This window comes from Macaca mulatta, chromosome 16 (genome assembly GCF_049350105.2).
Source record: "Macaca mulatta isolate MMU2019108-1 chromosome 16, T2T-MMU8v2.0, whole genome shotgun sequence".
NCBI classification, from domain to species: Eukaryota; Metazoa; Chordata; class Mammalia; order Primates; family Cercopithecidae; genus Macaca; species Macaca mulatta.
In genome coordinates this window covers 88,675,017-88,692,960 of record NC_133421.1, presented here as the reverse complement: position 1 = coordinate 88,692,960, position 17,944 = coordinate 88,675,017, and the positions used below count along the sequence as shown (strand labels likewise).

General features: G+C 56.9%; 2 protein-coding genes across 5 annotated transcripts; one reads left to right on the top strand and one right to left on the bottom strand.

Annotated features, from left to right (window-relative positions):
• The first annotated feature begins 149 nt into the window (after positions 1–149).
• On the top strand, positions 150–17,944 carry CANT1 (calcium activated nucleotidase 1). 4 transcript variants are annotated; one of them, XM_015120488.3, is made up of 5 exons: positions 150–230; positions 4,674–4,783; positions 12,118–12,770; positions 14,412–14,615; positions 15,727–17,944. In XM_015120488.3, the coding sequence occupies exons 3-5, from the start codon at positions 12,140–12,142 to the stop codon at positions 16,095–16,097; spliced, it is 1,206 nt and encodes a 401-aa protein (XP_014975974.1). In that variant the 5' UTR covers positions 150–230; positions 4,674–4,783; positions 12,118–12,139; the 3' UTR covers positions 16,098–17,944. The 4 variants fall into 4 exon arrangements, with proteins under 4 accessions (XP_014975974.1, XP_077829230.1, XP_001109215.2 ...); XM_077973104.1 differs by having other exon boundaries at positions 11,840–12,770; XM_001109215.5 differs by lacking the exon at positions 4,674–4,783.
• Positions 7,823–8,702, bottom strand: LOC144336013 (uncharacterized). Its single transcript, XM_077973115.1, has 2 exons — positions 8,385–8,702; positions 7,823–8,107 (listed from the first exon to the last, which is right to left on the bottom strand). Exons 1-2 carry the CDS (start codon positions 8,604–8,606, stop codon positions 7,973–7,975), a joined length of 357 nt encoding a protein of 118 aa, XP_077829241.1. The 5' UTR covers positions 8,607–8,702; the 3' UTR covers positions 7,823–7,972.

Here is a 17,944-nt window from a genome sequence, read left to right as displayed (position 1 = left end):
CTGCAGCCAGACAGCCGCTCCTCCAGCGCGCAGGCGCGGGAAACAAAAACCACAGCTCCCAGCAACCCCCGCGCCGTCCCTGCGCAGCCGCAGAGCAGAGGCTGCCGGGAACGTGGGCCCAGAGGCGGGGCGAGCGCGCGCGGGGCGGAAGTCGGTAGCCGTCTTCTGTCCCTGCTGTTAGTGCAGCCGAGCCCCGCCGCCCGCGGGCACTGGAGCCAGCCCCGCAGCGGGTGAGTGACTCTGCGCCCGCGGCCGCCGGCGCCCTGCCCCCGTCACGGGCCCGGGTCCCCGTCCCGGAGCCTCCCGCCGCGTCCCGCCCCGTGACCCCTCAGGCCCCCCTCCCGTCCCACCCGTGCGGGAGCTCTGTCCCCTGACTCGCAGACTGGACTGGGACTCTGCTCTCTGACCTGTGGGAAAGTCCCCTTCTTCCGACAGGCGGTGGACACCACCCCCTCTGACTTTTGGGACACCTCTTCCCTGGGACTAGCGTGGGGACCATTCCCCTCTGATTAGTGTGGCCCATCCCCGCTCAGATTAGTGTGGGACGCCCCCCCCCCGATAACTTTGGGGACCATCCCGCTCTGACTACTATGGGGCACCTCGCCCCTCTGCTTAGTGTGGGGCTCCTCCCCGCTCTGATTAGTGTGGGGACTATCCCCCTCTGATTCATGTGGGACGCCTCCCCGCTCTGGCTCGTTTGGGGCACCCCTCCTGGGAATGACCCCCCTCACCGCCCTCTGACTTCAGTTACCCCTCCTCTGGTCTATGCAGGGTCTCTCTGGACTGATAAGGGAATTTTCTCCCTTTGACTGGCACTTTGTCACACCTGTAGCAGGCTCACCTTCCCCACCCCATCCCAGTCCTTGCTCTCCCTGCCCTCATCCAATTTGGAGTCCTCCTCCAGGCAGCACAACTCACTCTCATCTTTCTGCATGCAAATGATTCGCTCTCCCCACCACACCTGTCTCACACCCCTACTGCCATCCGGTCTGGATTCTCTCATCCTCGAGGATGGCACCTCCTTGCCAGACCATGTTGCCTGGTGCCTTTGCTTCTCCCTCCGAATGGTCTTTCTGTTGCCCTCTGTGTCCCTAGGTTTGGCACAGAGCACCTGTGACCACTCTTCCATCTGCCTCCAGCAGACACAGCCCTCTGCCAGGCACCTTTCCCCCTTAGTGACCCCTGGAAAAGCAGTCTCTTAGTGCCCCAGCTCCGTTTCTCATTTTTTTCTTGGGGTTGTATGCCCTACGGCCTCTCCTACCACATTTCCAACAAAGCGGGGGTTTGGGAATGTGAATCTCTTGGTGTCAAGTGAATCTGGCTAGCTCTCCAGTGTAAGGGCCCAGACTGGAAACAAGTGTCCGGTCATAGAAGGCTCCTAGAAGGAAGCGGGTACGGCAGCCCTTCAGGATCCGCTGTCTCCCAGCTCCTCCTCCCTCTCCCTCTGAGGAGCTTTGCTGAGAAAGGTCCCTCCAGGCCTGGGCCGCAGACCCTCCCTCCAGCCCCACCCCAGGCCTCTCAGCAGGACAGTCTGGCTGGAGCCTGTGGAACAGCAGTGGGGCTCCTCCCAGGTGCTCCTCCCTGCCGGCCTCAATGAGCCCTCTATCCGAGCACAGGCCCCAGCTGAAAGGCACATTGAAGGAGCCAACCCTCTCCCCTCTGGACGTGGCAAGGGTTTCCTGTTGGGGCAGCCCCAAGCATCTTCACGGCCAGGACTCAGGTGAAGCATGGATTTGTCCAGGCACTGTCATGAGGCCACCGCAGCAGTGTGGGGACCAAATTCTAGTGTCACTTTTTCATGTCCAAATTAACCTGATCACAAAAGAGAATGACACGTCACAAGGTGGTAGAGGAAAGCATCCACTCGCAGCGGGATAGGACCCCTGGACCCCGGGATGCCTCACTGGAGGGAGTCTGAGGTTTGACGCTTCTGTTCGCCAGAGGTCTCCTTTCTTCACCTTAGGCTATAACCATATTTTCCTAGCCCGTGGCTGCTTAGTCAATGTGTTGGTGTAAAAGCTCTTGGTACTCCAGAACGTTTTCACTCGCCTCTCACTGTGCACCTGGTCTGCAGGGCCTCCCTGAGCTGCAGAGTGTGTGAGGAGACCCAGGGTGTGGTAGGAGCAGTTCTCCTTGCCCTGTGGGTGTTATCACCCTGCCACCTGGATGTGACTTTCGAGGTGTGTGTGTGTGTGTGTGTGTGTGCCTGTGCAGGCTCCCACAAGTACATATAGCCCGTCATCAGAGTCTTGGTACTTTCTGGCAAACATATAGGTAGATAGGTAGATGTATAAATGCTGTAGTGTTTTCTCTTTCAAAAACAGAAGATCTGAGAGTTGGAACTATTGTCCAGGTCATGAAATGGGTCAGTACTATCACAAGGAGGTCATTTTTCTGTTGTTTGTTGAATGGTACCAGGGATGCTGAGGAGACACAGCGTTGATTCTTTTCACTCAGTGCATTCTGAACTGTCGAGATTTTCTGGAAAGCTCTTATGAAATGCCAATATCAAGGGAATTAAAAACTTTTAGGCCGGGCGCGGTGGCTCAAGCCTGTAATCCCAGCACTTTGGGAGGCCGAGGCGGGTGGATCACGAGGTCAGGAGATCGAGACTATCCTGGCTAACATGGTGAAACCCCGTCTCTACTAAAAATACAAAAAAAAAACTAGCCGGGCGTGGTGGCGGGTGCCTGTAGTCTCAGCTACTTGGGAGGCTGAGGCGGGAGAATGGCGTGAACCCGGGAGGCGGAGCTTGCAGTGAGCCGAGATCACGCCACTGCACTCCAGCCTGGGAGACACAGCGAGACTCCGTCTCAAAAAAAAAAAAAAATAAAAAATAAATAAATAATAAAAACTTTTATATTAATTTTTAAGAATGTTCATGTTGATTTTTCCTTTTACTTTAATCAAGATGGTTAATTAGGAGAAAATCATCCTGGCGATAGAGAAGTCTGGGCAGACGTTCTGTTTTTACTTTTGGACCCTCCTCATCTCTGTCATGCGTGCAGTGGTCAAGTGGAGCACCTAGTTCCCAGGCAACACTGCTCCCCCCGTCCTCTGGGATGGTTCTATGGGAAGTGAAGAAGGCACTGAAATGAGGCTTAAGAGTGTGTGATGCCACCATGTGGGGGTGGGGCAGAGGTGAGACTGGGACCCCCTAGAATGGTTCTGCAGGTCTTGCTGGGTTGAATGAAAGTCCTGGCTATACAGCCTTTGTGTCCCAGGAGCCGGGCCCTGAGGAAGGCGTGAGGTAAGAGGGTGGCAGTAAGCAGGTGGGCTCGCGCAGGTGCTGCTACGGTGTGAAAGCCAACCCTGATCCAGGTCCAGCCCTGATCCAGGTCCACGGGGTAATGATCCCATCCAGTTATTCTCATGCACTCTGGAAAAGGACACCTTCCCAGATGTGTGGTGCTGTTTGGAGTGTGCCTTTCAGCTGAGAAGGTCACTTTTTGGCTAAAATTCCTCCAGGTGTAACATCGATAATACAAATTAAGCAGATGCAGCCTCTTTGCAATGCAGTAATTGCAAACCGGAGAGGGTTCTGAAGCTGTGCGCCCACCCCATAGACAGTGACTGGTCGTGGCCCTTGGAAAAACCTGGAGGCAATTCCCCCTCTTCCTCCTGTGATTGGTGGAGGAACAGCCCCCCGAGATGTCCATGTCCTACCTTCTGAGCCCGTGAATATGTCACATTACATGGCAAAGGGGAACTAAGGTTGCTAATCAGCTGACCTTAAAATAGTGAGGTGATCCTGGATTTTCCCAGGGAGCCCAGTGCAATCACAGGGGCCTTAAGAACAGAAGAGGGAAGCAGAAGAGCCAGAGGGAAATGATGGCCAAGAGGCTTAGGGAAGTGCAGTGGGCGGGCTTTGGAGAGGGAGGAGAGGCCACCAGGCGAGGAATATGGGTGCCTCCGGAAGCTGGAAGAGGCATGGGAATGGGTTGCCCCGAGAGCCTGAGAAAGGAGTACAGCCAGCCCATGGCCCGTGTTAGGCTTCTGTCCCACAGGATGGTGCCCGCTGCCTGCCGTGTGCCAGATACTAGGGGCTAGGGACCGGTGCAGAAGTCAGATCCTGAGCTTGACCTTTAAGGAGGGTGCTGTCTGTGGAGGTGGGATGGCCTAAAGGGCAGACTCCCTGTGACCTCCTTCCTTCCTGGTTTCCTTGTGCTGCCCACGCCCGAGCAGATTTGATGTGGAATTTGCAGGTACAGTAGCTTCACACGTGCCGAAGCAGGGATCAGGTAACGTTTTCAAGGAGTCTGGCCCATAGCAGGCATTAATAAGTGTTTCTTTGAGATGCACCACCCGTGTTCTCTCAGATGCTGTTAGCACGAGTGTTTGAAGGCCTTGGCTCCTGCCTTGGCCGTGCTGAAGAGTCTGTAGGTCAGCAGGGTTTGCCCTGTACTGTGGCAGTGAACACAGTGGGCACTCTGAGGCCTGCTGCCTGCTCTCTGGGTGAGGGAAGGGAAAGGAAGGTAGCTCTTCTCCAGAGATAGGGGGTTGGCGCACCTGCCACCTGCCTACCTGTCCCTTCCGAGGAGGTGGGGACTAGGATGTGGCGGCCTCTTAACAATGCTATGGCTTCCTGCCCTGCCTGGATCCTGAAAGGGAGGAGCCTGGCAGCCCTCAGTAAACCTGCTGGTTCTGCCACCTGTCCTGTTCCACTCCTGCAGGACGCTGGAGAAACAGACCCTCTTGGCTGTCTGCTGTCCAGGGAGCCGCTGCTCCCTTCATCACAGCCTTGCGCAGAGTGCAGCGGCAGGCCTGGGGATGGCCTCAGGAGGTAGGTGGCCCCGGAGCCTGTGGCTTCTCCTGGGAAAGGGCAGCAGCAGGGAGAGGCCTCCTGGGTGTGCACAGAGAAAAGCACACTGTTTCCCTAACTCCCTGCTTCGTAACTCCCCGCTCCCTAACTCCCTGCTCCCTAACTCCTTGTTCCCTAACTCCCCTCTCCCTAACTCCCCACTCTCTAACTCCCCTGTGCCTAATTGCCCTCTCCCTAACTCCCCTCTCCCTAACTCTCCACTCCCTAACTCCCCTCTCCCTAACTCCCCTCTCCCTAACTCCCCTCTCCCTAACTCTCTACTCCCTAACTCCCCTCTCCTTAACTCCCCTCTCCCTAACTCCCCACTCTCTAACTCCCCTCTCCCTAACTCCCCTCTCCCTAACTCCCCTCTCCTTAACTCCCCTCTCCCTAACTCCCCACTCCCTAACTCCCCTCTCCCTAACTCCCCTCTCCCTAACTCCCCACTCCCTAACTCCCCTCTCCCTAACTCCCCTCTCCCTAACTCCCCTCTCCTTAACTCCCCTCTCCCTAACTCCCCACTCTCTAACTCCCCTCTCCTTAACTCCCCTCTCCCTAACTCCCCACTCCCTAACTCCCCTCTCCCTAACTCCCCTCTCCCTAACTCCCCTCTCCTTAACTCCCCCTTCCATAACTCCCCTCTCCCTAACTCCCCACTCTCTAACTCCCCTGTGCCTAATTGCCCTCTCCCTAATTCCCCTCTCCCTAACTCCCCTCTCCCTAACTCCCCTCTCCATAACTCTCCACTCCCTAACTCCCCTCTCCATAACTCTCTACTCCCTAACTCCCCGCTCCTTAACTCCCCTCTCCCTAACTCCCCTCTGCCTAACTCCCCTCTCCATAACTCCCCTCTCCCTAACTCCCCTCTCCCTAACTCCCCTCTGCCTAACTCCCCTCTCCATAACTCCCCTCTCCCTAACTCCCCTCTCCCTAACTCCCCTCTCCCTAACTCCCCTCTCCCTAACTCCCCGCTCCTTAACTCCCCTCTGCCTAACTCCCCTCTCCCTAACTCCCCTCTCCCTAACTCCCCGCTCCTTAACTCCCCTCTGCCTAACTCCCCTCTCCCTAACTCCCCTCTCCCTAACTCCCCGCTGCCTAATTCTGGGAGTGTCCTGTGGGATGGACAGATGCCTCCATGGTGCCTTGAGAGCCTTCCAGAGGGCTGTCACTCCTGTGAGTGCTCTCCAGGCAGCAGCAGGGGTCCTGTTGTAGGCCCCTGAGCCTGGGAGATAACTGATTGCAGCCCCACTGAACAGGAGAGGCTGGCTGGCCACCGAACCTGTGACTTTGCTGTAGTTCCTGAGTCCTCTTGTTGCTGATTATCTAAAACCATTACTCTGCAGGCACTGAGGATGTGAAACTTTTCACAATGAAGCCAGCATTTAAGCTGCTTAAAGCTTTGAGGGGTGTAGGGAGAAGCTTCACATGGGCCCTTTCTGGAAAGGACTTTGTCCATCCTGTGTCTGGTTCATTTCTGTTGTTTCTGGCTGGCAACAAACAAAAGAACTCCCGTATCCCCCACCCCCAAAAAAGAACCCCACTTTTTAAAGAACATGCAAACTCTTGCCTGCAGCAGGCGCCACAGCCCAGCACCCCAGGCAGTCAGTGGTAGCTCATACACCAGCATGGGCTGTGGCAAAGGCATCTGATTTGAAACTTTTGTGCAAAATAAAAGTAATTCCTTGGGGTCCTAAAGGAGAGATGAAGCCCAAGGAAAGGTGTTCTGGTGCTGAAGTTAAAGGAATTTTCTGGAAGGTACACAGAGTTCTCTTGTCACTAGAAGCAGTCAGTCCCTTGTTTAATCAAAGGCGTCTGAGTCCCTGGCATCGCTGCCCCTCTGTTAGCTCTGGGGAATCAGCGTGACCTCGAGGTAGCACTGACCACATGGGACTGTTCAAAGTCTGTCTCCCGCACTGTGCTGAGCTCCTGGAGGAAAGGCCCTGCCTCTGTCACACTGTTCCCCAGAGGGGCAGAGACGCAGGGACTCAGGACACCTCTGGTTCCATGTGGTCAGAGGACATGAGCCTCCCGGGTGGGGAGCATGTGCCGCAGTGTAGACGCCAGGAGTCTGGAATGGGAAGGCGTGCAGGTTGCACAGCGACCTGGGAGGTCCCGCTCCCGGGAGGACAGCCGGAAAAACCCAGTGAGGCTTTCTCTGCAGGCTGAGGCGTTTGTCCTTTATGGAAGGCACTGGGATCTACTAGAGTGTGAATCCAGGTTTGCTTTGGAAAAATCATTCTGTCAGTTTTGTGGAGGGTGATTTGAGATGGTCTTGACCAGGGATCTGTCAAGGGACAGGGAGTCGATATTCTCAGCCTCCACAGTCTGTTGGGACCACTCAACGGTGTAGCCAGAATCAGCATGCCAAGGAGGAGTCCTAGCCGGCTTTAATCAGCCACATCTACACAGCAGGCCGCATCTACACAGCAGGCTGCCTCTACATACCAGGCCGCATCTACACACCAGGCCACACAGGCCGCATCTACACAGCAGGCGGGAGACTGGATTTGGCCCACAGGTGGTAGTTTGCAACCCTCCCAGCAGGCGAGAGGGTACTTGTAGAGTGAGTGAGAAGCAGTAGCGGTCAGCCTCTGTGCAAAGTTCTCTAACCTGAGCATCCGGCATGGCCGTCAGCATGGCTCAGGGAAGTAAACTGAGGCCAAGAGCAGTCCCTTGGCTGAGCCGAGATGGTCTAGATCGGGGTGTCCAATCTTTTGGCTTCCCTGGGCCACACTGGAAGAAGAATTGTCTTGGGCCACACATAAAATCCACTGATAGCTGATGAGCTTAACAAAAAAATCTCATCTCATCATGTTTTAAGAAAGTTTATGAATTTGTATTGGGCCGCATGTTGGGCAAGCTTGGTCTAGATCATTAGACCAAGACTCAGTCATCAGGATGAGACGGAACTGGAGCAAAGGCTGTGTGGATGGGGAGAAGGGAGCCGAGTCTAGAGCTGGGTGGGACACATGGGGCTGGGGAGGAAGGAGGGCTAGGATGAATTGCTTCCCAGGATGGCTCCTGAGGGCTGGGAGCGCTGGAGCCAGGACAGGGAGTTCCTGAGGAGGTCCTGGCGTGCGGTGGATATCAGATGAGGAGGCTGAGAGACTGGGGCAGGCTAGAAAGGCATAGGGGTCTTCACGTTAGAGGGAGGGCAGGCCCTGGGAGAGGTCATTGGGCTGCCAGCACTAGGGGCTGAGAAGACCTGCCTGGGGAGGCCGCAGAGAGCACCTCCCTTCCTTGAGGAGGGACACGCAGGATGTGCTCACTGGATTTGCCGCTGGTGAAGGCTTCCGGCGGCTGCCTCTGAGGATTAGCCGAGAGGGAAGGAGAGGGTGTGGGTGTGGATGCTTTTGCACCATGGTGGGCGAGGGGGCCTGGGCAGGGGTGGGAAGGGACAGAGGTGCCGGGGACTCAGGGAAGGGTGTTCATTCTTTCGCAGATTTGCCATTCAGTAGCAGTTGAGTGTCTGTGGGAGTGTAGGGTCTGGAGGTAAAATGGTGACAAGGTGGGCGACTTGGGTGGCCTATGGATGGAAGGGAGGAACCAGAAGAGCAGGTGCCCGGCAGCCTGGGGAACTGACCTGAGTGGCACGTGTGGGCCCCACCCAGGGGCCTCGGCTGCTGAAGGTGGCCGCAGAGTGGTCTCCTGGGAGAAGTGGGCCGGAGATTTGACAGGAATGGCGAAGGTGAGGACAGTGGCTCTCTGGAGTGCTGGGGGAGTTGAACAGGGAAGAATATGGGGGTTCCAGGGGCTGGTGACGACGACACATCACAATGTCTGACAGCAGTCTATGCCGGTACATACCGTCGTTCCGTGTCGGCAGGCAGCGTCGTTCTGTGTCGGCAGGCACCGTCGTTCTATGCCGGCAGGCAGCGTCTTCCTGAGCCTGCAGCTCAGATGTGGCAGCTGATCAGCTTGATCCAGGCCACAGGTTCACAGTATGACTGAGGTGGGCCCCGGCAGAATGCAGAGGGGCTGTTGAAGAAGTGGCTAATGGCCCACCTGGCATCTCTTTGCCTTCAGCCAGTGTGCGCAGATCATCTGCTTCCTGCCTGGCAGTGCGTTCAGGTGCTGGGGCTCTGACAGTGGCCAGGTTCCTGCCCTGGGAGCAGAAATAATCACCTAGCCAGGCAGGGGCGGTGGGAGAGCCGGAGCCGCATGGGAGGGAGGGTGAGTAGGCGAGTCTTCCCAGGGAGCTGATGCCCTGTAGGAGAGACCGAGCCGCCGGTGGGAAGAGCAGGCCCGACTGTTCCAGGCAGGGGGAACTGCAGGCTCTGCCAGGGCCAGTGTGGTCAGGGGACAGAAGGAGGTACATGTAGCCAGCCGGCAGGCAGAGGAGATGGTGCAGTGTGAGGGCTGAGCGGGAGCAGAGCAGAGTGGGTTCACCCCAGGAGCTGAGGAAGCCGCTGAAGCTGGGAGTGTGCCATCTGATGGATGCCACTTCATGGCAGGTGGCGAGAGGGAGTGTCAGGGGATGTTGGTGGGGGGCAGCTGGCATAGCAACTTCATGGGGGGGGTAGGGGAATGTCAGGGGCGGAGAGGCAGCTGATGGGTGGAGGGAGGCAGCCAGCATGGCATGGTGAGGAAGGGCCATGGAAGAGGACAGAACCTGCCCACGGAGTCAGTGCCGAGGAAGGAAAATGGAGGATGAGGCCAGTCAGGTTTTTCGTGGCAGCAGTGCCTTATGTTTTTATCGAAGTGTAATATCCACACAGAAAAGCACATCTCCCAGGGTCCCGAGAGAGCTTGAACCAGACCACTGTGGACATGGTGGCCACCCATCCCCACTGCCCTTCCCGAGGGGAGATGAGGAGCAGGTAGGCTTGAGGGAAGAGCTGCATGGGACTCGAGTCTTGAAATGTCTAAGACACATGTCAGAAATGCAGGTAGGTGGGAGTGTGAGTGCTCGCACCTGTAATCCCAGCACTCTGGGAGGCTAAGACAGGAGGATCACTTGAGCCCAGCAGTTCAAGACCGGCCTGGACAATATAACGAGGCCTCATCTCTATAAAAAAATTGAAAATTAGCTGTGCACCAGGTGCAGTGGCTCACACCTGTAATCCCAGCACTGTGGGAGGCCAAGGCAGGTGGATCACTTGAGGTCGGGAGTTTGAGACCAGCCTGACCAACATGGAGAAACCCCATCTCTACTAAAAATGCAAAATTAGCCAGGCGTGGTGGTGCATGCCTGTAATCCCAGCTACTAGGGAGTCTGAGGCAGGAGAATCGCTTGAACCTGGGAGGCAGAGGTTGCAGTGAGCCGAGATTGCACCATTGCACTCCAGCCTAGGCAACAAGAGGAAAACTCTGTCTCAAAAGGAAAAAAAAAAAAAAAAAAAAAAGATTAGCTGTGCATAGTGGCACATGCCTGTAGTCCCAGCTACTTGGGAGGCTGAGGTGGGAGGATCGCTTGAGCCTCAGGGGTTGAGGCTGCAGTGAGCATGATCACGCCACTGCAATCCAGCCTGGGCGACAGAGCGAGGCCCTGTCTCAAAAAAAAAAAGAAGAAAGGAATGTAGGTAGGAATTGCATAGGAGGTAAGACGGAGTAATTCAGAGCTCAGCAGAGACTCTTGGGCCTGGCCGGGGTTTCGAAGCCTTGGGGCTAGAAAAGGAACAGGGAGGGGCAGGGCCTGGGCGTGGTCAGAGGAGGATGTCCAGCACTGGGAACTTCAGCCTTGCTGCCAGGAAGGCCCCGGTGACCAGCCCTGTGACCAGCCCTGTGACCCCCTCAGGGGGTCCTGAGAGGCCTGCTCCTTAAAGGGAGCATGGAGTCTTCCCTGCTGGCCCGGAGGAACTGCTGGTGGCGCCCTCTGCTGTTGGGAGGCTCACTCTGAGCAGCAGGCCCCACATATGTGCCTTGTTCACTCCTTGAACCTGACCCTGGGGCTAAAACCTAAGACTGTCTGAAAGTTCCATGTGGAACTGTCACCCTGTTTTTGCATCTTCTCAGCCAAGCAGCCTGCAGCGTGGAGAAGGAGGTGCCTCTGGTGGGGGTGTCTGTCGCTGGCTGCCGTGCACCAGGGCCTCATGGTCCACCTATTTAGGGCCCAGAATTGCACAGAGCCACTGGAGTCCCCCAGCCCTTCCCAGGCACCCTGGCAGGGAGGACAGCGTCTGCCCATAAAGGCACACGTTTGCTGCTTTGTTATTTTCTCAAGGAGGACCCAGCCAGGGAAGCTTCTCAGGCCAGGATTCACTGGGTTATAGTTGGAGGGCCGAGATATGGAACCGGAGCACCGGGAGCCATCTCCCCACGCCCCATTGTGGTACTTGGCGGCTGTCCAGAGACAAGCAGCTCTCACCAAGGCGGCGTAGATGCGGGCCTGGCGCCCTGTGGCTGCACTGAGCCATCATGCTGTATGCCCAGGAAGTGGGGTTGGCGGCAGCAGTGAGGGGCTGCAGTTCCTGGCCGCCACCAGCATCCTGACCCCAGGACTCTGCCACAGAGCCACGCCTGGGGTGGCGGGGGACCTGGGAGAGGCCTGCAGCCTGGCTTGGCTGCACATTGAGCCCAGCAGTTCTTTGGAGCCAAGGCACAGACACACTGGCCTCCAGGCAGCCCGAGCCGCTCAGACTCTGGTCCCTGCAGTCATTTGCATTAATATAAAGGCACCAGCGGACAGACACTGCCTAAAACAATAACAGATACAAAAAAGAAGGAGGGTTTTTATTTGGTCTGGATCTGTTTTGTATTCAAATGCTTCAGGAGCCTAACCCAGAGGAAGTGGAGACTCCTTCACTTTACTGCACATCTGTCTGCTCCAGGCCAGGTAGTGTTCTAGGAGCCAGGATACAGAGGTGGAGACAGAAACAAACAGACCAGTAACTGTATACAATACTCTGACGTCAGGTGGGGACAAGGGCCAAGGACCCAGGGACGGAGGGTGATGTCGGCAGGGCAGTCAGGGAGGGCTTCTTGGATGAGGTGGCATTTGAGTAAAATACAGACCTGTATGTACCCTGTCTGTGATCCTATCCCACCTCAACCCGTCAACCTTCCCCTCCTGCCTGACTCCCCTGCACTTCTCTCTAGAGGGACCACAGAGCACCAGCCTGCATGGAACTTCCTTCTCTCACTCAGCTTCCCACCTTGCCACCTGGGACAGGGGAGGTGGAATAATTTTGCTCTGGAAAGACTTCACGTCTTGCCGAATGAAAGCAAGCAAAGATAAGGGAGTAAGAATGGCCACAAAGTAGGGCAATACTGTTTCTTCCGGAAAAGTCAGCCTCCAGCGCCTGCAGCTTCAGGAACTGAGACGTGACTGTGCTTGTGGGGGCGCTGACTTCTCTCCTCCCTCCCTGGCTGTGCAGGTCCCGCCTGACTGTCACGCTGATGCCCGTGCAGCCGTCTGAGCACTCGGAATGGAATGAGTCTATGCACTCCCTCCGGATAAGTGTGGGGGGCCTTCCTGTGCTGGCGTCCATGACCAAGGCCGCGGACCCCCGCTTCCGCCCCCGCTGGAGGGTGATCCTGCCGTCCTTTGTGAGTGCCGCCATCCTCTGGCTGCTCTGCTCTCACCGCCCGGGCCCCGGCAGGCCCCCCACCCACAATGCACACAACTGGAGGCTCAGCCAGGTGCCCGCCAGCTGGTACAATGACACCTACCCCCTGTCTCCCCCGCAAAGGACACCGGCTGGGATTCGCTACCGAATCGCAGTTATCGCAGACCTGGACACAGAGTCAAGGGCCCAGGAGGAAAACACCTGGTTCAGTTACCTGAAAAAGGGCTACCTGACCCTGTCAGACAGTGGGGACAAGGTGGCCGTGGAGTGGGACAAAGACCATGGGGTCCTGGAGTCCCACCTGGCGGAGAAGGGGAGAGGCATGGAGCTCTCCGACCTGATTGTCTTCAATGGGAAACTCTACTCCGTGGATGACCGGACGGGGGTCGTCTACCAGATCGAAGGCAGCAAAGCCGTGCCCTGGGTGATTCTGTCCGACGGCGACGGCACCGTGGAGAAAGGTAACTGGACCCTGAGGTTTCTATGGAGGTGTGGGTGGGGAGTGGGGCTCAGGGCCTGGCTGGGAAACATAGGCACACACCCAGAAGCCAGCGACGTGGTGAGGGAGCACTTCTCCCTCTTGCTCTGACCTGTGGCCCCCTTACCATGAGCCAGGAGTGTAGCCTACTGTCACTTCACACTGAGCGGTTTCTAGGAGTAAGAGCTGATTGCTAGAGGCCTGCGGGAGACGTGGGGAATCTGTCCAGGATGTTTTAGGCTGTATCCGCTGCTGCTCTGAGAGCCTCTGAGAACACAGCCCTTTTTACACCTTCAAAGGTTCTCAAGATCACACTGGGATGTACCCACCAGGAGCCTTACCTTGAAAGCCATGGGGTCAGATGGTTCTCACTCAAAACCCAGACTTTGGTTTCATGTTACTGAAGGGTAACCTGCTGCCCAGCCCTCCTCTCCCTGAACCCCAGCAGGGGCAGGGCACGCGTGAACTGCAGCAACCCTCCTGGAGTGGAGCCTGCTGCCAGCCTTTTTGTTCACCAGGAAGGAGGTGCTGCTTCCACAGGGCAGGGACAGGCTTTGGGTAGGCACGGTGGCCAGTGTCTTCCTCCAGGGAGGAGCTGGGGAGGCGCCAAGGACGCTGGCAGAGGAGCTGCCAGATCCTCTGAGCTCCGTTTGTCTGAGCTGGCAGTGGATCCCCACCTTCTAGAAAGCTGAATGCCACCGCAGGCTTTCTGAGGTCAAGGAGGAACTGCACTAAACAACGGCCCACGCAGTTCATGGCCGGCCAGGCCCTCGCCACACCCGGTGAGAAAATCTTCAGTGTTTGCCCAGGGCTGGGCAGGGGACCGACCTCACCTGAGGTATCAAAGTGTTGGTCGCCTACTTCTTGCCTTGCACTTGTCAGGGTTTTAGGCAACCCTACTGTAGTTCTGTCCTTCCCTTGGATGGGGAGGAGAGCGGGGTAAAGGGAGCGTTGGGGTTGGGCTGCGCTCAGGTCATCCGGGAGGGACAAAAGACCCGGGGTGGAGAATGTCTCGTTGCACAAGGGGCCCAGGAGATGGCAGGTCCCTCCAGGGCCCTGCAGAGAAGCCGCTGTGGTCTCGGGCAGTTCAGGGGGCACAGCTCCAGCTCTCAGGGGCAAGAAGCTGGCAAAATTTGGGGAAAACAAACAAAAGTTAGAACACCAGGGTGTAGGGATGATAAGAATACATTGGAAGAACACAGGCTCCCACACAGCCTGAACTGTGGCAGCCTTCAAAGTTAGGCTTATTTTAAATAAATCAGTTTAAAAGCAAAAACAGCTTCTGAACAAATCCACTGGAAGGAAGACTGGGAGCCCCAGCACCACGCCCCTCTCCGGCCACTGGCGTTAGAGTGATGCTCCGTGAGAGCTCAGGTGTGGCCGAGGGCAGCACACGCACACCCCTGGGACACGCGCGCCCCTTCAGAGTGCTGCCACTTTTCAGCTTTTCTACCCTGTAAGGATAATCCTGAGGTTGGGGATTACGGCTTGAGGAGCGGGGAGTTGGGGATCAGAGGTGACTTGAGAGTAGTCACTGAACCTTCAGGAGCTGTGGGGAGGGCAGCCGACCGGCCCTGGGCAGGAGCCAGGCGCAGGGCCTAAGGACGCTGCTCTGCTTGACCAGGCTTCAAGGCCGAGTGGCTGGCAGTGAAGGACGAGCATCTGTACGTGGGTGGCCTGGGCAAGGAGTGGACGACCACCACGGGCGACGTGGTGAATGAGAACCCGGAGTGGGTGAAGGTGGTAGGCTACAAGGGCAGCGTGGACCACGAGAACTGGGTGTCCAACTACAATGCTCTGCGGGCCGCCGCTGGCATCCGGCCGCCAGGTGAGAGACGCCTGCCCCAGCCCACAGCATGGGTTCCACAGCCCGCTCACTGGGAACCTGCTTCCTCCTGCATTTGCCTCCAAGATGCTTTTTTATTTTAGACAAAGTCTCGCTCTGTCACGCAGGCTGGAGTGGAGTGGCGCGATCTCAGCTCACTGCAACCTCCACCTCCTGGGTTCAAATGATTCTTCTGCCTCAGCCTCCACAGTAGCTGGGACTACTGGTGTGCACCACCATGCCCGGCTAATTTTTGTCTTTTTAGTGGAGACAGGGTTTCACCATGTTGCCCAGGATGGTCTCGAACTCCTGACTTCAGGTAATCCGGTGATCCACCTGCCTCGGCCTCCCAAAGTGCTGGGATTATGGGCGCGAGCCACTGCACCCAGCCTCCAAGGCCCGTTTCTTGCTTGATTTTAGTGATTTTGGTTGCCTCTGATGGTGGCTCCCCTCAGGCCAGTGGATTCTGGCGGCAAATGAGCCGTTTTCTCTTTCCTGTCCCACTCACCCCAGCAGCTGGCCTCCCCGCATTCCCGCCTGTGGCCTCGTTGTCTGCACTGCTGGATCAGGCCCTGTCCCCACCCCTGGTGCTGGGCCATGGTGCCTCACACCAACATAGGGCCGGCAGCACTTTGGCCTCCCCTTAGTCAGGATGGAGTAGGCCTTAGGTGCCTGAGGTTCAGGAGGAAGTGACTGAGTCTGTGCCTTGGGCCCCAGACGCTGTCTCCTCTTCCTTGCAGCCTCAAGGCAGCCTCCCCATCCGATCCCTCCCCACGTCCAATGGGGGTTTGTTCCCTTTCCTTGGGCTCCTCTGGATCAGCCCCGAGGAGGCGCTGATGAGCTGGAATCCCTGAGATTCCTGATGCAGCTCGCAGGCAGCTCTTGGGGGAACGGGAGGAGGCTTCAGGGGAGGGGGTGCTGCAGGTTCCCTGCGTGGGATAACCGAGAACACAAAACCCTCCAGAAGCCTGCAGAGCAGGGAGGGACGGGTTGCTGTGGGCTGGCGAGCCCTGGTGGTCGCAGCCCCATGCCTGCTGCTGCGCACGGCCTGATGGCATGGGGCTGGGCACGCCAGGCTGCATGCGTGTCTGACCCACAGTCACCCGGTTCCCAGGCTACCTCATCCATGAGTCTGCCTGCTGGAGTGACACGCTGCAGCGCTGGTTCTTCCTGCCGCGCCGTGCCAGCCAGGAGCGCTACAGCGAGAAGGACGACGAGCGTAAGGGCGCCAACCTGCTGCTGAGCTCCTCCCCCGACTTTGGCGACATCGCTGTGAGCCACGTGGGGGCAGTGGTCCCCACTCACGGCTTTTCGTCCTTCAAGTTCATCCCCAACACTGATGACCAGATCATTGTGGCCCTCAAGTCCGAGGAGGACAGTGGCAGAGTGGCCACCTACATCATGGCCTTCACGCTGGACGGGCGCTTCCTCCTGCCGGAGACCAAGATCGGAAGCGTGAAATACGAAGGCATCGAGTTCATTTAACTCAAAACGGAGACGCTGAGCAAGGCCATCAGGACTCAGCTTTTATAAAAACCAGCTTTGTTTTGTTTTGTTCTTTTTGGAACTGTGCCTGGGTTGGAGGCCTGGACAGGGAGCCCGGTCCCAGGCTGGGCAGGGACGTGGGCACTGGACTCCCAGGCCCCACGGAGGCCGCGGTCTGAACGGCTCTCCATGCTGCGATCTGATGGTGAGGTCGGTCACTTCAGGCATTGACTCAAGGCCTGCGGAACGGGCCAGGCCCTTTCTTCCATCCAACCTCCTTTCTTCTCTTTCCTGTGTTCTTTTGTTCAGTAAATATCCCTGGAGCTCCTACCATATGTCAGGCACTATGCCTCACCCTAAGAACGCAGTGAGCATGAGGTGGACCTGTTTGCTGGGAACCCCAGGTCACCCGCTTTTCTTCCTACTCTGAGCCTGGAGCATCATGTCCACCCCTGCAGATCCTTGGAAAAGAAAATGTTTATGTTGTAGGGTATTGCGTGGCCACGAGCGAGGGCAGGCCCCTGGGGACACATCTGCCCACAGCTGCACAGGCCAGGGTGCAGGCCCATCTGTTGGTTCTCAGGCCTCAGATGAAACCATCTCCGCATCATATGGCCAGTGACCACTTTCTCCCTTCAGGAAAATTCTGTGGCTGTGCAGCATTTTGAAGTTTTAATTATTAACCTGCTTTCATTAAAGCAGTTTCCTTTCTTGTAAAATGGAATCACCAAATCTGATCACACAGAGCAAGGTCCTGTAGTTACCCAGCCTGCTGCAGCAGTGGGGGAGATTGTAAGGAAGCAGTGACAGGTGGTGAAGCAAGTGTCAAATTTCAGAGTTCTTGGCCAACGGATACAAAGATAAAGAAAACATTGCCTTTTTCTAGCAACTGTCAGAAATCGTCATGCCTTTCAAGACTTCTATGAATGACTTGAATTTTCTATTCCCTGCCTAGGGTCTGTGATCGAGGCCTGTCACTTCCCTGGGGTTTCTTTCCTTGGCCTTTATTTCTCCTCTTCCAGTGGGAGTTTTGCAGCCTCTTCTCCATGGAAACTTCACATGAGCGTTGGCTGGGCCTCGGCTTCGCTGGAGTGTCTTCTCAGCAGTCCAGGGCGAAGGCAGAGTGGGATCTGAGACCGAGGTTAGGCACGACCCAGGCTGAGAAGGGACATTTCCATCATCACAGTGCCCTCCCCACAGCACTACCTCACCCCGACCCCCACCCTTACTCCCACCCCCACACCTCAATCGTCAGAGGTGCCACGGTGGGCCAGAGGGTGCCGGCTCTGGCTGTCCCTGTGCCGGTCCCTCACAAACCTCTCTCGCCTTTTGAAACTCAAGCACAGCTGCGAGGAGGGCAGCCAGGAGGGACCCCTCTCGCACTGGTGGTCTCTTTCCCCTGCTGTGTCATAGGTAGCGGAGGAAGCGAAGGAAGTGAACGCTGAATGTGACCCATTTCCGAAGAGCTCAGCTGTCACCGGGCACAGCCTGGAAGCCCCAAGTCTGTGCTGACTTTGCCTGGCCGTCTCTCTGGCCCGCCTCCCAGATCGTTGTCCTTGATGTCTAGGCCGGGCCATTTAAAGTAGAGCCGCAGTCAGGAAGGTTGTGAGACTCAGGGCTGTGCTGGATTTTGAGGCCTTGCTGATGTATTCGTGTCAACCCCTGAGCCACAGGCCAGGTGCCCGGAAGCAGCCTCTCACCACACAGGCAGTGATTTGCGATTTGCGATTACTTTAAAGCCCACCTTTCTTCTCTCCCTCGCTGTCTGCTGCTGTCAGCACAATGATTGTGTTCCTTCCCTATGGGATCCTCTGTTTTGTAAACAATAAAGTGTCTGAGGGACTGTA

Excerpts from the sequence above, each read along its gene's own strand:
- LOC144336013 (XM_077973115.1), bottom strand. The coding sequence starts at position 8,606 with ATGTACCGGCATAGACTGCTGTCAGACATTGTGATGTGTCGTCGTCAC. Across the intron at positions 8,108-8,384 it reads GGCCCACACGTGCCACTCAG|AGGCAGCCGCCGGAAGCCTT; the intron begins GTCAGTTCCCCA and ends GCTAATCCTCAG.
- CANT1 (XM_001109215.5), top strand. The coding sequence starts at position 12,140 with ATGCCCGTGCAGCCGTCTGAGCACTCGGAATGGAATGAGTCTATGCAC. Across the intron at positions 12,771-14,411 it reads CGACGGCACCGTGGAGAAAG|GCTTCAAGGCCGAGTGGCTG; the intron begins GTAACTGGACCC and ends CTGCTTGACCAG. Across the intron at positions 14,616-15,726 it reads CGCTGGCATCCGGCCGCCAG|GCTACCTCATCCATGAGTCT; the intron begins GTGAGAGACGCC and ends CCCGGTTCCCAG.